This window comes from Alosa pseudoharengus, unplaced genomic scaffold (genome assembly GCF_046254945.1).
Source record: "Alosa pseudoharengus isolate Yale_2024_CS ecotype anadromous, Long Island Sound unplaced genomic scaffold, YU_APseudo_1.1 YU_APseudo_1.1_scf_14, whole genome shotgun sequence".
In the NCBI taxonomy this organism is placed as follows: Eukaryota; Metazoa; Chordata; class Actinopteri; order Clupeiformes; family Clupeidae; genus Alosa; species Alosa pseudoharengus.
The window spans coordinates 7,433,698-7,448,889 of NW_027468609.1; the positions used below are offsets into that span (position 1 = coordinate 7,433,698).

At 41.5% G+C, this 15,192-nt stretch overlaps 1 protein-coding gene across 1 annotated transcript; it reads right to left on the reverse strand.

Annotated features, from left to right (window-relative positions):
* Positions 1-760: 760 nt before the first annotated feature.
* miga2 (mitoguardin 2) lies at positions 761-14,615 on the reverse strand. The gene is made up of 16 exons (XM_076283667.1): positions 14,509-14,615; positions 13,042-13,278; positions 12,467-12,671; positions 11,887-12,002; positions 11,548-11,668; positions 11,308-11,438; positions 10,740-10,857; positions 10,501-10,607; positions 10,272-10,381; positions 9,754-9,826; positions 9,574-9,660; positions 4,717-4,815; positions 4,306-4,440; positions 3,753-3,806; positions 3,544-3,660; positions 761-3,248 (listed from the first exon to the last, which is right to left on the reverse strand). Exons 2-16 carry the CDS (start codon positions 13,135-13,137, stop codon positions 3,009-3,011), a joined length of 1,809 nt encoding a protein of 602 aa, XP_076139782.1. The 5' UTR covers positions 13,138-13,278; positions 14,509-14,615; the 3' UTR covers positions 761-3,008.
* Positions 14,616-15,192: the final 577 nt, after the last annotated feature.

Below are 15,192 nucleotides of genomic sequence, written 5' to 3' on the forward strand. Positions count from 1 at the left end.
CCCTCCACCTGCCCTGACCAAAATCTTCCCACCATACAGATGGGGGGTGTGGACAATATGGAGGCCTTTGAATAGACCCTGCCTTGTTAACTCAAATAACATGCTGAAACAAATTCTTATACAAACCATTCAAGCTTTGAGGATGACAAAAAATATGGTTTCCTTATAAGTGTGGATAATCCTGGAAAACCGAGCAGAACAGGAGTACTAACAAAATGAACTAAACTTCTGTCTTAAAAAGTCAAAACCTCATGGTCTTTGTCCAATTCCCTAGGCAAAAACCAAACCTCTTCTCTGCAAAGCCAGTCAACCACTTGTATGTGTGCACAAGTAACTGTTGCAATTTTGCAATTAAAAACTAGACTGGTTTTGCCTTTAGCCATCATCTCAGTTTTCACAAGGCTTATTATAAATACACATGTATACTGAATATGGGCCCACAAAATGGCCCAAGGCAATGGCCACCATTAGCTACAATGTACAAGTTGGGGAAATTCACAAATAGGTGGTGTCCGTGGCAGTATGTTAAAACATTCCATCGTTCACAGCTCTCTGGAAGACTGTTCAACCAGTTTTCTCCAAGTGTGATGTGGGTGACCAATTGGGGCTTTCATGCATTTGCAACTGCCATTTCAAGATATTGCTTATATAAATAAATATCAAGATATTGCTTGTATAAATACATTTGCAGTAAATCCTTTTTTCTGAAAGAGGGTTTCTCTAATCCCTATACAAAAAGGTTAGCAGACTCATGGACAGCTTGGGAGAAGGCATGAGTATATTTCATTATGAAAACAACAAAATACCATTTCATGAAAGTACAATGTCAACATTTTGCTCTGGCATTGTTGAAAAAAGGTATACAACAAAGGCATTTACATGATCCTTGCATACATACACAGATTCAAGAGGAAACACTGCAGATTTTATCTTCATATCATCAACAGCGAGCAACCTATGTGTATTCATGCATTTTCAGTTTTTGGGACAGCCTCTAAAAAAAGCCATTACAGAAAAAGGTACATTGGCTTCATTACAGCATCACAAGAACCAATGGAGGAACCCTACTAGGCGTTTCCTGTGAAGTGATGCTTCCCTCTACTTGATGGAAAATTACTGCTGCGCCTTTTCCCTGCTGTGATTATACCAGTGATAGGGCGATCTCTGGAGCATCAATGCAAAACTCCAAAAAAGAGGTCAGTTTACTGTATGGTCAAGTTTATATTGTTTTAAGGATTAGAGTTCTAGTTTTGAACACAGACCTCCTAACATTCTCCTCACCTGATAACCTCATATGGTAGAATTACTTTATATACAGTATTACACTGAGTGCAATCATTAACTTAGTAAACCGCAGAAGTCAACTTAGCCTTTAAGATCTCAGATAGGCCAAAATTACAGGCTGACCTACGCCAGAAATGGTTCAACACAAAATAAAAAAAGTAAAATCACATAAAATCACAATGGATAACACCAACACTGTGTGCGATGTTCCTACTTCATAAAGTGCAAGAGGAGCAGAGGCAGAGTTAACAGGGGTCAGCAACAAACACATTACAGATCAGAAGGCATTTTGGGGAAAATAACCGATAACATATTAAGACGTCCTGTCAAAAATTACGATTATATTTACAGTTACCAGGTCTATGATGACAGCAGCCATTTTCATAGGCAGAGTGACAACCTCAATGCCATTTTGTCCCTGCCCCTTCAAGGAGATCAGAGGCGAGGGGGGTGTAAATGAGGGTGTGTACACTGATTATGTCACAGCATGTATGCTCCCACAGTTGCCACAACCACAATGGTCAAGTGTGAACGCTTAGCTCACAAGTGGGTGTAGGAGGAAGTTACGATGTGTGTGGGTGGGTGGGTGTGTAAAATGAGTGGTGACTGGTTTGAAGGTGTGTTAGTAGGTGAACGAGATAAAAGAGAGAAAGACAAACAGACCAAAAAAACAAACAAACAGAGAAACAGCAGTGAAAACATAAAGAGTGAAGAAATGTATAGGAAGAGTAATAAGCCAGATAAAGTTCCAAAACCAGACACTGAGTTGTCACAGCGATGTGATTGCCCTAGTCAGCCTATTTAGATTTGGAGAAGAAAACCAACACTCCTCCATCACAGAATGCCTCAGTGAGAGCAGGTAACATAAGAGCATGATGTGATGATTCATCACTCCTCACATGCCACAACTAACAGCTACTCTCCTCAATTCATTCTGGGAAATGTCCCTTTCAATTTAAAAATAGGATAGTGCCATTCCATTATCATGGAATAAATAACCAAAGCTCAATCATTAGTAATTCATACCCTTCACTTCAATTTGGCCAAAACTTGGGTGTGGTACCCCAACCACCTGACACCCATCCACCTTGCAACCACATATTATTGCATTCAGTGATGTTATATGCAATAACACAAACAAACAAATATACATACATTTACATACACACAAATACAAGATTGATAATATTAAAACCGATATTCAAGACACATTTCTCCCCCCCAACATTTCAAAACCCAAAGAGGAACACAAACCATTTTGTTCACACATGTTTACACCCACAAGTGTACACATGCGTGTGACCGTGTGTGTGTGTGTGTGTGTGTGTGTGTGTGTAAAGGCAAGGGATCAGGATCAGATATCAGAGCATCAGTTAGCCTTGGTTCTCAGGTACAACTCCTGCTTCAAGAACAAGGGATGACTCAGCTTTAAGGGGTCTTTCTTGACTGTGAATGTCTGGACAGGCTTGTCCAGTTTTTTAGGGCTTGTTTAACAGGTTCGGTTTGCTAGGGTCGGTTTAAGGTAAAGAGCTGGTTAAGAAGGTCCGGTTCACAAAACTTTCCTTTGTGGGATGGTCCTGGCTACAGAGGTAACCTGAAGTCCAATACAGTAGGTCTACTTCACAGATCCAGCTAGCAGAGCTGGTTCAGGGGGTCCGGTATGCAGTGCTGGTTTAGAGGTATTGTTTGATGCGCTGCAGTGGCCCAGGACCACAGTCCTACTCTCATTCATGTGCGGCGTCGGAGTTGACCTGTTCTTTGTCTTGCTCCAATGTTGGGCTGTGTGTATTGTTGCTTGGTAATGCACCATTGGATGCAATCAGGCTATCTATTCCCAGGTAACCAAGTAGGATGTCGCTACGGCGGTGCGAGAGCCTGAGGAGGTCTTCGGCCAAAGATGGACAGGAGACGAACCGCACTTTATCATGATCAAACATGTCTTTGAGGTACTGCAGCACTTGTTGCTGTGGACATACACAAACATTGCAGTGGTCAGTTTCATTTACCGTGATTCATGATTAGTCAATGGAAACTTAGCATTTCCTCAAGGTCATTCATTCACCCACTTTTGGCCCACATTAGAATGATAATTCTTATGTGGACTAATTTATTAAGTACACATTTATCAAATAACCGATATAATCCCACTTCCATACATAAGAGTACAAACTCAGACAGTCACAGTGCAAATACACACACACGCACGCACGCACGCACGCACGCACGCACGCAACTGGATGAGAGGTATGAGGAGCCCACCTTGAAGATTATGCACACCTCACTCAGGTGCTGCCTGGGCCCCAAGAACCCAAAGGCAAGAACTGGACTGACGTGTTCCGAGATTGAATAGAAGTGGGAAATAAACCCATCAGGGACCTGCACAAACACAGGAAATGGAAATGTCACACTGACACTGTATGGAGAAGGTGTGTGTGCCTTGGTTGTGGTTTGCAACCTCATTTACTTACCATCAGTAAACGCCTCTTAGCCTTCAGTACAGACCAACAAGCTGTGGCAAGAGCCTGCAACAGGGAGAAAAACTTTAACTATGGGCTTTGGCTATTTTCCGGGCAATTTTACTACCTTTACTTTTAAGCTCTTATCTCTTCATTATAAGGGCCATCTATACATGCTTATATCTTGTTTTTTCAGGACAGTCTAGGCTACCCATATCTGGGGGTGTATGACAATACAGAGTACAGAGGCATGATTCATTTGTGAGCTATGGCACCGAGATTAATAGGTGTGAAGATCAATTCAATTTCATGTCAATTCAAAGTTGATTTTCTCACAAACTGTTCATCACAGCAACTAGCGGCTAGTACCGTTGGAAAGCTGACATTGTGCGGCTTCATGTGATATGCATGTGTTATCTGTGTGATGAGTACTCTGTGAGTAATTTAACAGAGACTAATGGGTTTGTGAATTTGGACGCAGTGAGCACAACGTCACCATAGAGTTAATCACCCATCCAATTACTTTAGTAGTCCACCAATAGTGTAGCCCACCAAAAACACTTACAGTTTCTTTGAAGCTATCAGATAGCCAACGGTTCCTCAAGACAGCAACAACGGATGAAGGGGGGCTTTCAAGGTCCTCAAAGGCATCCATTAGAATGAAGTCCAGTACAATGTCAAAGAAGTTCATACACACCACCTGCATTCAGAGATAAGTACATCAACAAAATGGATGAAGGTATTGTTATGACCTCCAATACAACATTTCCATCTCTGTCACTATTGGTAAAAAAAAGACTGCAGCTATGCATACAACTGAAAAACATAGCACTTGGGATGGGATCTATCATATATTAGAAAAGCATTCGAACACACCAAAAACCCACATTCCCACTTTCTTTTCAAAGACACACATGTATTAGTCTCTCCGTTAGACATAACTGAGTGAGGCTGTCTGAAACAAAAATGTACTGACCCCTCGTCCTTCTAACTCCATCTTGGTAGTGGGCCAGGTCTCCTCCCTCTGGGTATACAGCAGCATCTCCTCATAACTCTCCAGGAAGGCCTTTGGACTCTAGAGGCATACAAGAGGAGAGAGGGGTAAGGCATATCACCAGACTCAGTGGTTGGACCCTTGCTTTTCCAACTGTACATTTTTATATACATTTTACTTTTTATGATATGACAAAGAAGTGAGTGAAATTGTAGTTAATCCCAAAAACTTGGAGAAATTACTTGAATAGCACATTCTTATTATTATGCTCCATTGTGGCACAACTCATGAATACCAGAGGTGGGAGTAAGTCACACATGTGCAAGTCACAAGCAAGTCTCAAGTCTTAACCTTCAAGTCTCAAGCAAGTCCAAGTCATTTTTTGTGACAGTCAAGCAAGTCAAGTCAAGTCATAGCTTGGGTCAAGCAAGTCAAGTGAAGTCATCGCCAAATCATTGAAATTCATGATGATTTACCCATGTTTTCATTTTAAAATAAGCTACAATAGGCTAGTTATGAACTGCTGGAGTTTTATTTGTAACAAACAAATAGACATTGCATTCATTCAAGCCACATAGCCTACATCTGAACGGTTTAAATGTATATGAATAAAAATAAATGTATTTCAAGTAGACCTATTATAAAATAGCCTATTATTGTTTCAATATGAATCAAAGCCTAGTTACATCAAATCATGAAAATATATTCAAACAGTTCAAGTTACACCTGTCCTGACCTGTCACATCTCCAGGGAACCAATCATGTTGAAAAAGTGAACTAATCAATCAATCAAACGCTGCCGCCGACGTCACTGCCAAAGTTTGACAAGCGCGACAGCGCAATAGGTTTTAGGAGGGTTTAGGACCGTCAATGCTATATCATATTATACATAAGCCTAACATGTGAAATAAGCTACTTTTCTATTGAGTCGTGGATCTGCTCGAGGTTTCTTCCTATATATATCTCCAATTCTAGGGAGTTTTTCCTCGCCCCTGTTATCCATGGGCCTCTCTCTTGCTTTTCTTTTCTTCCTTTCTTTCCTTCTTTCTCTGATTGCCTACATTCTGTAAAGCGCCATGATACATGTGTTATGTTTTGGCGCTCTATAAGCACAATAAATTGAAATTGAAATTGAATTCTATGCTGATTGCTGGCAGTTATCTAGGCCCACTTACTGTTGTTAGCCTACTACTAGACTGTAACGTACAGTGTTGGGGAAGTTACTTTTAAAAAGTAGTGTTTGCTCGTTACTCGTTACTTCTCAAAAAAGTAACCTGTTACTTTACTTAGTTACCCTCTATGGAAAGTAACTTTTTACGTTACTCGTTACTTTTACGTTACTTTTACGTTGCTCGACTTCGGGCGGAACCCAATATCTGTTCCTAAATGTGTAGGCCTACATAAAGTTCTATGGACATAACAGGTATTTCTTTTGTGCTCTTTATTATAAAAAATGCCACAAACCGAGCACTTGACAAGAAAACATTGGGCTTATAGGCTTCAACACCACTACTAAAGCCCTATGAAACAATATCAAATAACATAGCCTCGCTACATCTTGGGCATATAGGCGAACACAAAATATATGAGGGCTTATTTTATAGCCTTATACTCTTTCATTAAACAGGCGCTCCTCCGAAATTTGGTGCAAAGCTAGTGCAAATCGTATCAATAGGCTGGCAGTTGAGTTAACGACAGTAGACAAAATCAGGGGACAGTGTAGGCTACAACTAACACTCACATTCCTCCCCTTAGTTTCAACGAGTTCAAAGTAATGTCAATAGGCTACCTCCATCCCTCAGAAGTTAGCGTTGGCTGCATCTCGCTTGCTATGATTGCTCTTCATTGCCACCAGCCTCTGTCACGTACCGTGTGGAGCTATAATTGCAGTTCATGCTACCAGCCTCTGTCACGTAGGCTGCCGTGTGGAGCTCGTGCCTATTGCGCAAGCGCGCAGCTGAGAAAGCAGCGTCGCTGTCAAATCTGTCCCTGGGAAAAGTAACGTTGCGCCGATATGAAAAAGGAACTACATTACGTTACCAAATTTTCAGTAGTAACACGTTACACTACTTTTTACTCGAAAAAGTAGTTACGTTACTGTAACTCGTTACTTTGTAACACGTTACACACAACACTTAGCCTGGCGAGCCAGACCCACATTAAAATGTAGGGTCTGGGCACTCACCGTTCGCAGTGCTCAGTCCGAGGGGCGGGATAATCAGTTGTCTTTCAAATTCCCTCTGCACGCAATAGGATATTTGTTTTCAAGTAGCAGGGAATTCAAGCCAACTCTGCCATCAATCATTATGTTAAGCCCACCAAACGACTCTATACATGATTTCAATGCCCTGATTAAGTTTCGATTTCTGGAGCTCACAAGCCAACGGAGAGTTGCTAGATTAGCCCTGGCAGCAAATGTAGGGGCGCGTCTAGATTTCTAGGCTACACAACACTGGTAACGTATGGAACAGGGACGTGTTTAAGAGGGAGGGAGAAAGAGAGGCGCTTACATTGGTTACATTGGCAACATTTTCGCTATAACAAGATTAAACTTAGACAAAAAAATGTTTCACTTTGCCATTTCACACATTTTAACCTAATATGGCGTTAACTAAAAAGCATAATAGATTCAAAGCCAACTCTTAACATGCCTCAAATTTGACGTTAGCTTTCTAACACGACTAACTTCAGATGAAAATCAACGTGGTGGTGGTTATGTCGCTATTTTGCACACTTGCAGACTGCTGTTCATTTCTCCTTTGACTTGTCAGATACATCATCTGTGAAGCCAAACATTATTAGGTTTTGGTATAAAACGTAGAGCCTTCCATATTTGCAAGTTAGCCTACCACAGTCTGTCTCATTTGATCTAGCACTTGCTGTTGGTCTGTCGCGTCGCGTCACTTGGTACAATGACAGGTTCGCTCGCGTGACGCATGCAACAGCACCTAAGCAGATTTTCTAAAATCGTAAAGTTAACTCCTTAATACCTAAAAATAAAAAGTCAAGTCATTTCAAGTCATTTGTCTCAAGTCCAAGTCAAGTCTCAAGTCATAAATAGCAAGTCAAAGTCAAGTCGAGTCTTTTATACATGTTGATCAAGCAAGTCTCAAGTCTTAAAAAATGTGACTCGAGTCTGACTCGAGTCAAGTCATGTGACTCGAGTCCCCCATGTCTGATGAATACAAATAGCAATCTACTACTCCTCTTGCTAATTTCACAGAGCTTGTTGCCATTGAGTCAGTGGGCTGCAGGTTGAGTATTAATTTTAATGATCCACTTTAGTGTTGCACGGTATATCAATACTAAAAAGGTATCACGATGCCTTCACGCAAAAAACAATACGATTTCCGATGTTTTTAGAATCGATACTTTATTAAAAAAATATCGGTCTGTGTGAACTGCTGCTCTCACTGCTCCTTGCACGCATCTAGGCAAGTGGGCGTGTCAAGCAGGCAGCTCTGAGTGAGTGAGTGCGCAGCAACGTCAACATAGTTCTTTGCCGACAGTCCTCGGCCTTGTGGATAAAACAAAAGGTGATGTGAAATCTGGAACTATTTCGAATACATCGCGAATAGTGAAGGCAAGCCATCAGGTACACAGAGGCCCGTTTGTAAAATATGTTTAAAAGTCATTTAAAAGCATTATGCTACGCATGGAACTTGGCTAAACACCTCGCAGACATATCCCAACATTTTTAAAGAGTCGAATGACAGGTTAACGAATATGCTATAGAAAACACAACTACATGGTTAGTGGCAAGTTCTTCTCTTCTGTTTTGTGAAAGTGAAACGAGTATGGTTAATGAATTTTGACGAGACATAACGAGCTGTAATCATTTTGACGAGACATAACGAGCTATAGCCTAATCATAGGGTGCTAACGTGATGAAAGTGCAATGTTCACGCCAGAATAACATTACCAACCCTACCAAACAATCTATTTCATGTTCGGTCAGTACTACTGGTAATATTTGTCATGGCATGTAGACTGCAATTTGTTCAATAATTATTGCCCAGATGTAGGATAGGCTACCCGAAATGCGCTATTAAAGCCCACAGCATATTACCATCAAAGCGTGTTGAGTCCTAATAATAATAGCGGCTTATTGTTACGTGGTAGCAAATCATGTTATCAAAGAAATAGACGTAATGTAATGCACACAGATATATTGCAACAGGTAATGGTGTAAGCCTATCTGACGAAGACCTGAGTGGTTGGAACGTCGTACTTGTACACTGGGCGCAAAGAAGACTATCCTCACATTTTTCCCTTTGCAACTGTCAAAGAAATCCCATGAACACGGGAAGGCCTAGGGAAGCCTATACTGTACATCAGATGGCCTAAAGATTAGGCCCCTCTGCATAGCATTCAGTGATTTGCATGCAGTAATTTCAACACTGACCTTGATCTAGCCTAGTTTGGCTATTTAAAACTACTTTATTGCCAAAACACAACACAACAAATGAACTATAACAAGGACTTAATCACACAAAGTAGGCCTACTATTTTACTGACTGACTGACTATAAAAAATAATAATTATGTAGGAAGTTTAGAACCCAGAATTGACCTGCACACTACAAAAGTGCACCGAATTCAACACAAATGACTCAATACACTTGGAGGAGGTATGAGTCCTTTCTTTTCCAGATATCTTAGGATTTCGCCGTAGTATCGTTTCAGTATCGAGCATCGTGATATTTATGGCAGGTATCGTATCGAAGTCATAATTTTGGTATCGTGACAACACTAATCCACTTAGATGATTATGTCACTGATTGCAAATAAATAATGATAGGCAGAGAAACAAGGACAGAGTGAGTTCATCCATGTTCACCTTATTGGCTTTGGCCATGAGTCCAGAGATCATCTGTTTCCCTGTCTCTACGAAAAACGTCCGATGGGCCTCATCAACAAGGAGAATCTACACACAACACAAACCAAGAGTAAGATGGCTTTATATGTTTATGTGTACATATACCAACACCCACCAAAAAGAGAAACTTTGTCTGATTACCTCAAATGCCTGTCTGATGCAGTGTAGTTTGGCCAGAAAGTCATGGTCACTATAGCACTCCAATAATTCTGTCCTAGGGAATAAAACAGATGGGGGTTGGTCAAGAGTATATGTAAAGGCCCATTCACACCAAGAACGATAACTATAAACAAATATCGTTCTCGTTAATATGAATGACGACGTTCCCACATAAACTATAACGATAACGACATGAAGAACGATATCGTTGGGGATCACTTTCAGAGCGATTTTGAGAACGATAAAAAGCTAATAGCCAGTCAGAACCCATCAAATTTTAGCCGTCACATTCATTAACAAGGAGAGACTTTGTTTATCGTTGTTCAGTGTGAACGCTTTTATCCTTATGGTTATAGTTATCGTATATATCGTTATCGTTCTTGGTGTGAATGGGCCTTAAGGCTTTCATACTGAATGCCTGGAGTGAACATACTTTGGGTCTACATTACAGGAATGGCTGTCTCTGTAGGGGGATGATTAACTGCCTGATAAGGGCTCACCTGAGGGATCTGCAGACCACCTTGTCCTCACGCACCAGCTGCAACGCCTCCTCATACAGTGCAGATGGTCGCAGGGGCTGATATACACATTCCTCTAGAGAATCAAACCACTACAAACAAACACACACACACACACACACACACACAGTTAACTACTGCACATAAATCAACTGAGTAGCATGAAAGTGTGGGAGGGAGAGAGACAAATGGAACAGGTTTAAGAGCTAACCTCTGCGGCAGAGAAAAAAGACTCATCCGATGCAATTGTTGTGGCATCGTCGTCATGTAATCGACTGGAGATCTCGATGTTTGGCAATATCAGCGTTCCTTCGCTCTCTGAAGAGCACAGGCATAAGTCAACACCGACAACACACACATACAAAGAAAATAAATATCATAAAACATAAACATGTCTGTGATTTACTTTATTTGCTACTGTATTTTGTCTGTGTGTGTGTGGTCACATACCCAGATCAGCAAGCAGGCTGTCAGGAGGGATGGTTGAGCCAAAGTCTTCCTGCAGGTTGTAGGCTCTGTGTAGCAGGGACTCAAGCTTCTGGGCAAACTGTGTGTTTTGCATCTCAACCTGGCATAGATGAATTACACACACGGCTAAGCACCAAGCAGCACGTGTTCATACCAACCACATATAACACATGGACCTTTAACAAATCAACACTAGTCATACAACTAACACCTTCCAGGCACTGTGTTATCTAGTTATTGTACTACTTTAAAGTACTGATTACCGTAACTATGAATAAATAAAAGTAGCCTAATGCTATAAACTTCAGTCAGTGTGCTGTCTACAACTGAACAGAGGGCACTGTCACAATTAAAATCATGTTAGATAAACATGCAGTCTGGCCCTCTAAAGAAAGATATATGAATAGTATTTGTGGTTTCTATGTGTCCACAGTCTATTTCCTTTAGGTTACATTTCTAAATCAATGCATAATATGCAAGATGTGCATTTCATATACTTGTTGTGAAGGGGTAAGGTGAATGTGAAGGTTTTCTGTATTTTTATCATTACTGGAAGTGCATTTGCTGCCCCCTGCAGGGCTAAGCTGTTACTGCTAGTAGAGTCATTCCGTGAGCGAGAGCGATGCCGGATGTTCAGGGCCAGCTCCCATTTCTGCAGAGCCTCTTCAAATAACTCCATACCTAGGAAGAGAAAAAGAAAGAAAGCTCAAGTAGTTTCAATTGTCGTCACGGTGACATCTCAATTCAGATGGACATGTATGTAAATAAATAACTGCTATTGAATACATACCCATGAGGTAAAGGTTCTCTGCATTGACATCCTCTACTATTCCCGATTCTTCGGCTAGAGCTGCCACCTCCAAAGGCATTGACTGACTGGGCGAAAGGTTGGGAGAAATAGGTACACGCATCTAAAAAAAAACAAAAAAACATTATACTAATAAGACAAGTTTGTACATGCTGAAAAGCTGAAATAGAACGATGGCCCACAAAACCAACCACATTAGACAAGCTAAAGCATGAGTGCGGATGTGTCAGTGGCCATGTGTGTGTGTGTGTGTGTGTGTGTGACCTGCAGAAGAGATACTGTGGCACTGAATGAGTGTAAGTGTGTAAAAGAGTGACCTACTGAAGCAATGCTGTGTGAGGAACTGGAATGCTTGCTCTGCGCCAGGGAGGAGATGCTGCTCACGGTGTCCTGGCTGCGAGTGCTGGGGCTCATAATCTGTCGCCCCGGCGTGGGCCCTAACACAAGCACCCAAAATATTATACACAACCCTCCATAACACACAATGACACTGGCATAGAGAACAAACCTGTAAAAACATGCGGTTACCACCTACAATACTGACTACAATGAATTAAATTAAACATGATGTTAGGAAGCTCTTATTTTTTACAAATCTCAACTACAGGAATGAGATAAGTTGATTGTGTTAAAATGACATTTACATTAATTACCAGCAGCAATCATTTCTCCCTCTAAAGACCACACGCTCACATGTGATGTTAACATCAATCAGAGTTTAGCAGTTATTATGATATTAACGCACCAAACAATTCAAAGGCCCAAAGAAACACATTGAAGATTTGATCTGCAGTGAATTTCAGTGGACTGCAGAGCTCCCTCATTCCTGAGGAGATCCCAGGATTGATGATTCCATGATGCACTAGTTTGTGACATTAAACAAACAGCTCAACAAACTTACCTCTCTTCAGGGAGGTGGGCCGCCCCGAGCGGATCAGCTCTGGTATGGGTACAGTCTTCTGGGCATCTTTGGACCCCAACTGTTTCCGCTTCCTGCCACGCCGTTTCAAGTGGTGGGCAGTCAGCGCCAGGGCTACACTGCCCAACGCGGTGGCGAACAGAACCTTCTTCAGGCTGGGAGAGAGGCGCAGCTGAGAGAAGATGGACTGCAAGAGGGGGCGGTGGTGAGACAGGAGAAGTGAGAGCAGTGGAGCCATGAACGGGAACAAGGAGACAGGAAATAGAGGAGATTAGAGCAAGGTTAGGATTAGGTTAGATGTGTTGAGGCCAGAGTGAGAGAGTGTGAAAGAAGCAAATGAAATGGATGAACAATTAACACCATGATAGCTACTTTTTAGCACATCGAAGACAAGGAGGTTTTATGGGTGTGTAAGAGAGACATGGAGCGTTAAAAACAGAAATTCCATATTTGTGAGGCTGTCTGATACTGAATGACTGAGGTGGCCAGAAGAAACCTTTCTCTGTCTGTCTATGAGTATGTGCATGTGCTCATGTGTGCATTGTGCGTAAGCTCACCTGGCCAAAGGTTGAGTAGAGAAACACAGGGATCTCGGCCACCGTCATAGCCAGGGCCTGCATGATGGACATGCCCTCAGCTTGTCTCAGAGACATCTCAGCTCACGCCTTCCTGCCACGCCAGCACTCCTTAAGGCCTGACCCCTAAAGGGTTGTGATTCAGCTTGGTCGTCTGTCACTACGTTGCCTGTGGCTCTTCACTGGGCCCTTGCCTTCATTTTACCAGTCCTGCAGTTCCTACGGAGCAACAAGATGACTAACTATGAGTGGAACAATCAAGAAGAAGATTCAAAACAGGTGGACATAATACTAAAGTGAAGGGGACCACACAAGCTATGCAAGTGTGTGTATGTGTGTGTGTGTTTCAGTGAGACACAAAGCCCTGTTTATCGATTGTGGAACATGAGTACCTCAGAGCACCTCTGAGACAATATTATCTAATCACTGGGCGTGTGCAAATATTTCCTTGTAATGACCTTTCAATTAGGCATCACATTGACATTTTCCTCCCCCCTGAAGTCTCTCTGAACTGAAATGAAATGAAATGTCTGAAGCAACAACACCAAATGTCCGTCCAGTCCAATAACTAAATTAAATGTCAGAGTAATGTCAGAGCTAACTACTTAACAGGTTAACAAACTCTTATCACTCACTGAAATGTGACTAAACATTGCTCCCTACATACTGTATGTGATAACAATCTTCCTCTAACACCTCATTGGTCCACCTATGCACGTTTCAGCATGCCCTTGGTCAAGGCATACAGCCCATGGCAAAACATGCTTTTTAGACACTAAGATTAAACAGAATCCACTCCGAGTATGCTTAACGTAGTGTTGAATGAACGGGACAGCCACATGACACCGGTACTGCTGCTGCATGGTGCTCACTACAGTAAAGATCAACGCAATGACATTGGCACACCGGCCACGTAAAGTTGGTTAGCAAGCTAGCTAGCGTCAACACAGACGAGTGATTGATAAATACTTGACCCAGCTTCATGAAATGTACACAAACACCGAAGAGAACAATCTTGGTGTGACCTAACATCTATTACCATTAACTATCAAAGTTAGCGTCAAGTGTAACCCTACTAGCCATTAACCTAACGTTAGTTAAAGGAATATTGCCTAGCCTAGCTTGCAAGCTCGCGGTTGATAATCGACAACTCCGCTTTCATACCAGTTACTATAAATCGGACAACCATTTCGATATTCACAATGTTAGACTTAGAAATACCACACATAAACTTCCAAATGCTCTGTTTTGAACGCAGGTCTTGTATATGCTAGTTCGCTAACTAACTAGCAAACTGAGCTAGCTAAGTTTTCTACTAGCCAAATCACGTTGCCTTGCTACTCTAACGTTAACTCATAATGTTATGCTCTCTGCCCGTGTAAGATCACAATGGTACTTCTGTTTACCTTTCACCTAACATAATTTACAAATTAAGTACACATTACTTACTTTGCCTTCCTCTTCATCTAGAACAGTAGAAGGACATCTTCTAAGAGCGTCTCAAACTAACCTATGATTCCAGCTGAGGAGGTGAATCCACGCGATGCTGTCTACTCGTTGACAGATTCCAGTGTCTACCAATGACTGCTCGATGTTTGAACGCGACAACGTTTGCAGTAGGATGGATGACTTTTGCTTTCCCTCTCTGAATGTGCTGCGCGACTGCAAGATGCCAAAATGCTTCTATTGACCTCTCTGACCTACCTATCCTACATGTGGACTTATAATTGCATGTACACCTGATCTTCTTTATTAGGGCTGTGTATATGGCTTGATATATCGGTAAAACTATATTGTGATTATTGCAATTATTTTCAACAAAACTGCTAAATATTTGGAGGTCTGCAATATAAGCTGGTGGTCACTTTAAATTCATGGGTCATTATCACATGATGATGCTGAATAAGTAGGCTATGCCTAAAAGGTCAAACTTCTGATAAAAACTAGTAGAATAGTCTATTATATAATTGAAATAATAGCATAACTTATCTGGAATAGTGCTAATAGAAGACTTTAGCCAAATCAAATAAGATACAGCCCTACACATGTCGCAATAGAAATAGAGGCCTACATTTCATTGGCTAAAGGCGTGCAGAGGCAGAATTATTATGTGCACATTGAAACAAGACTGAA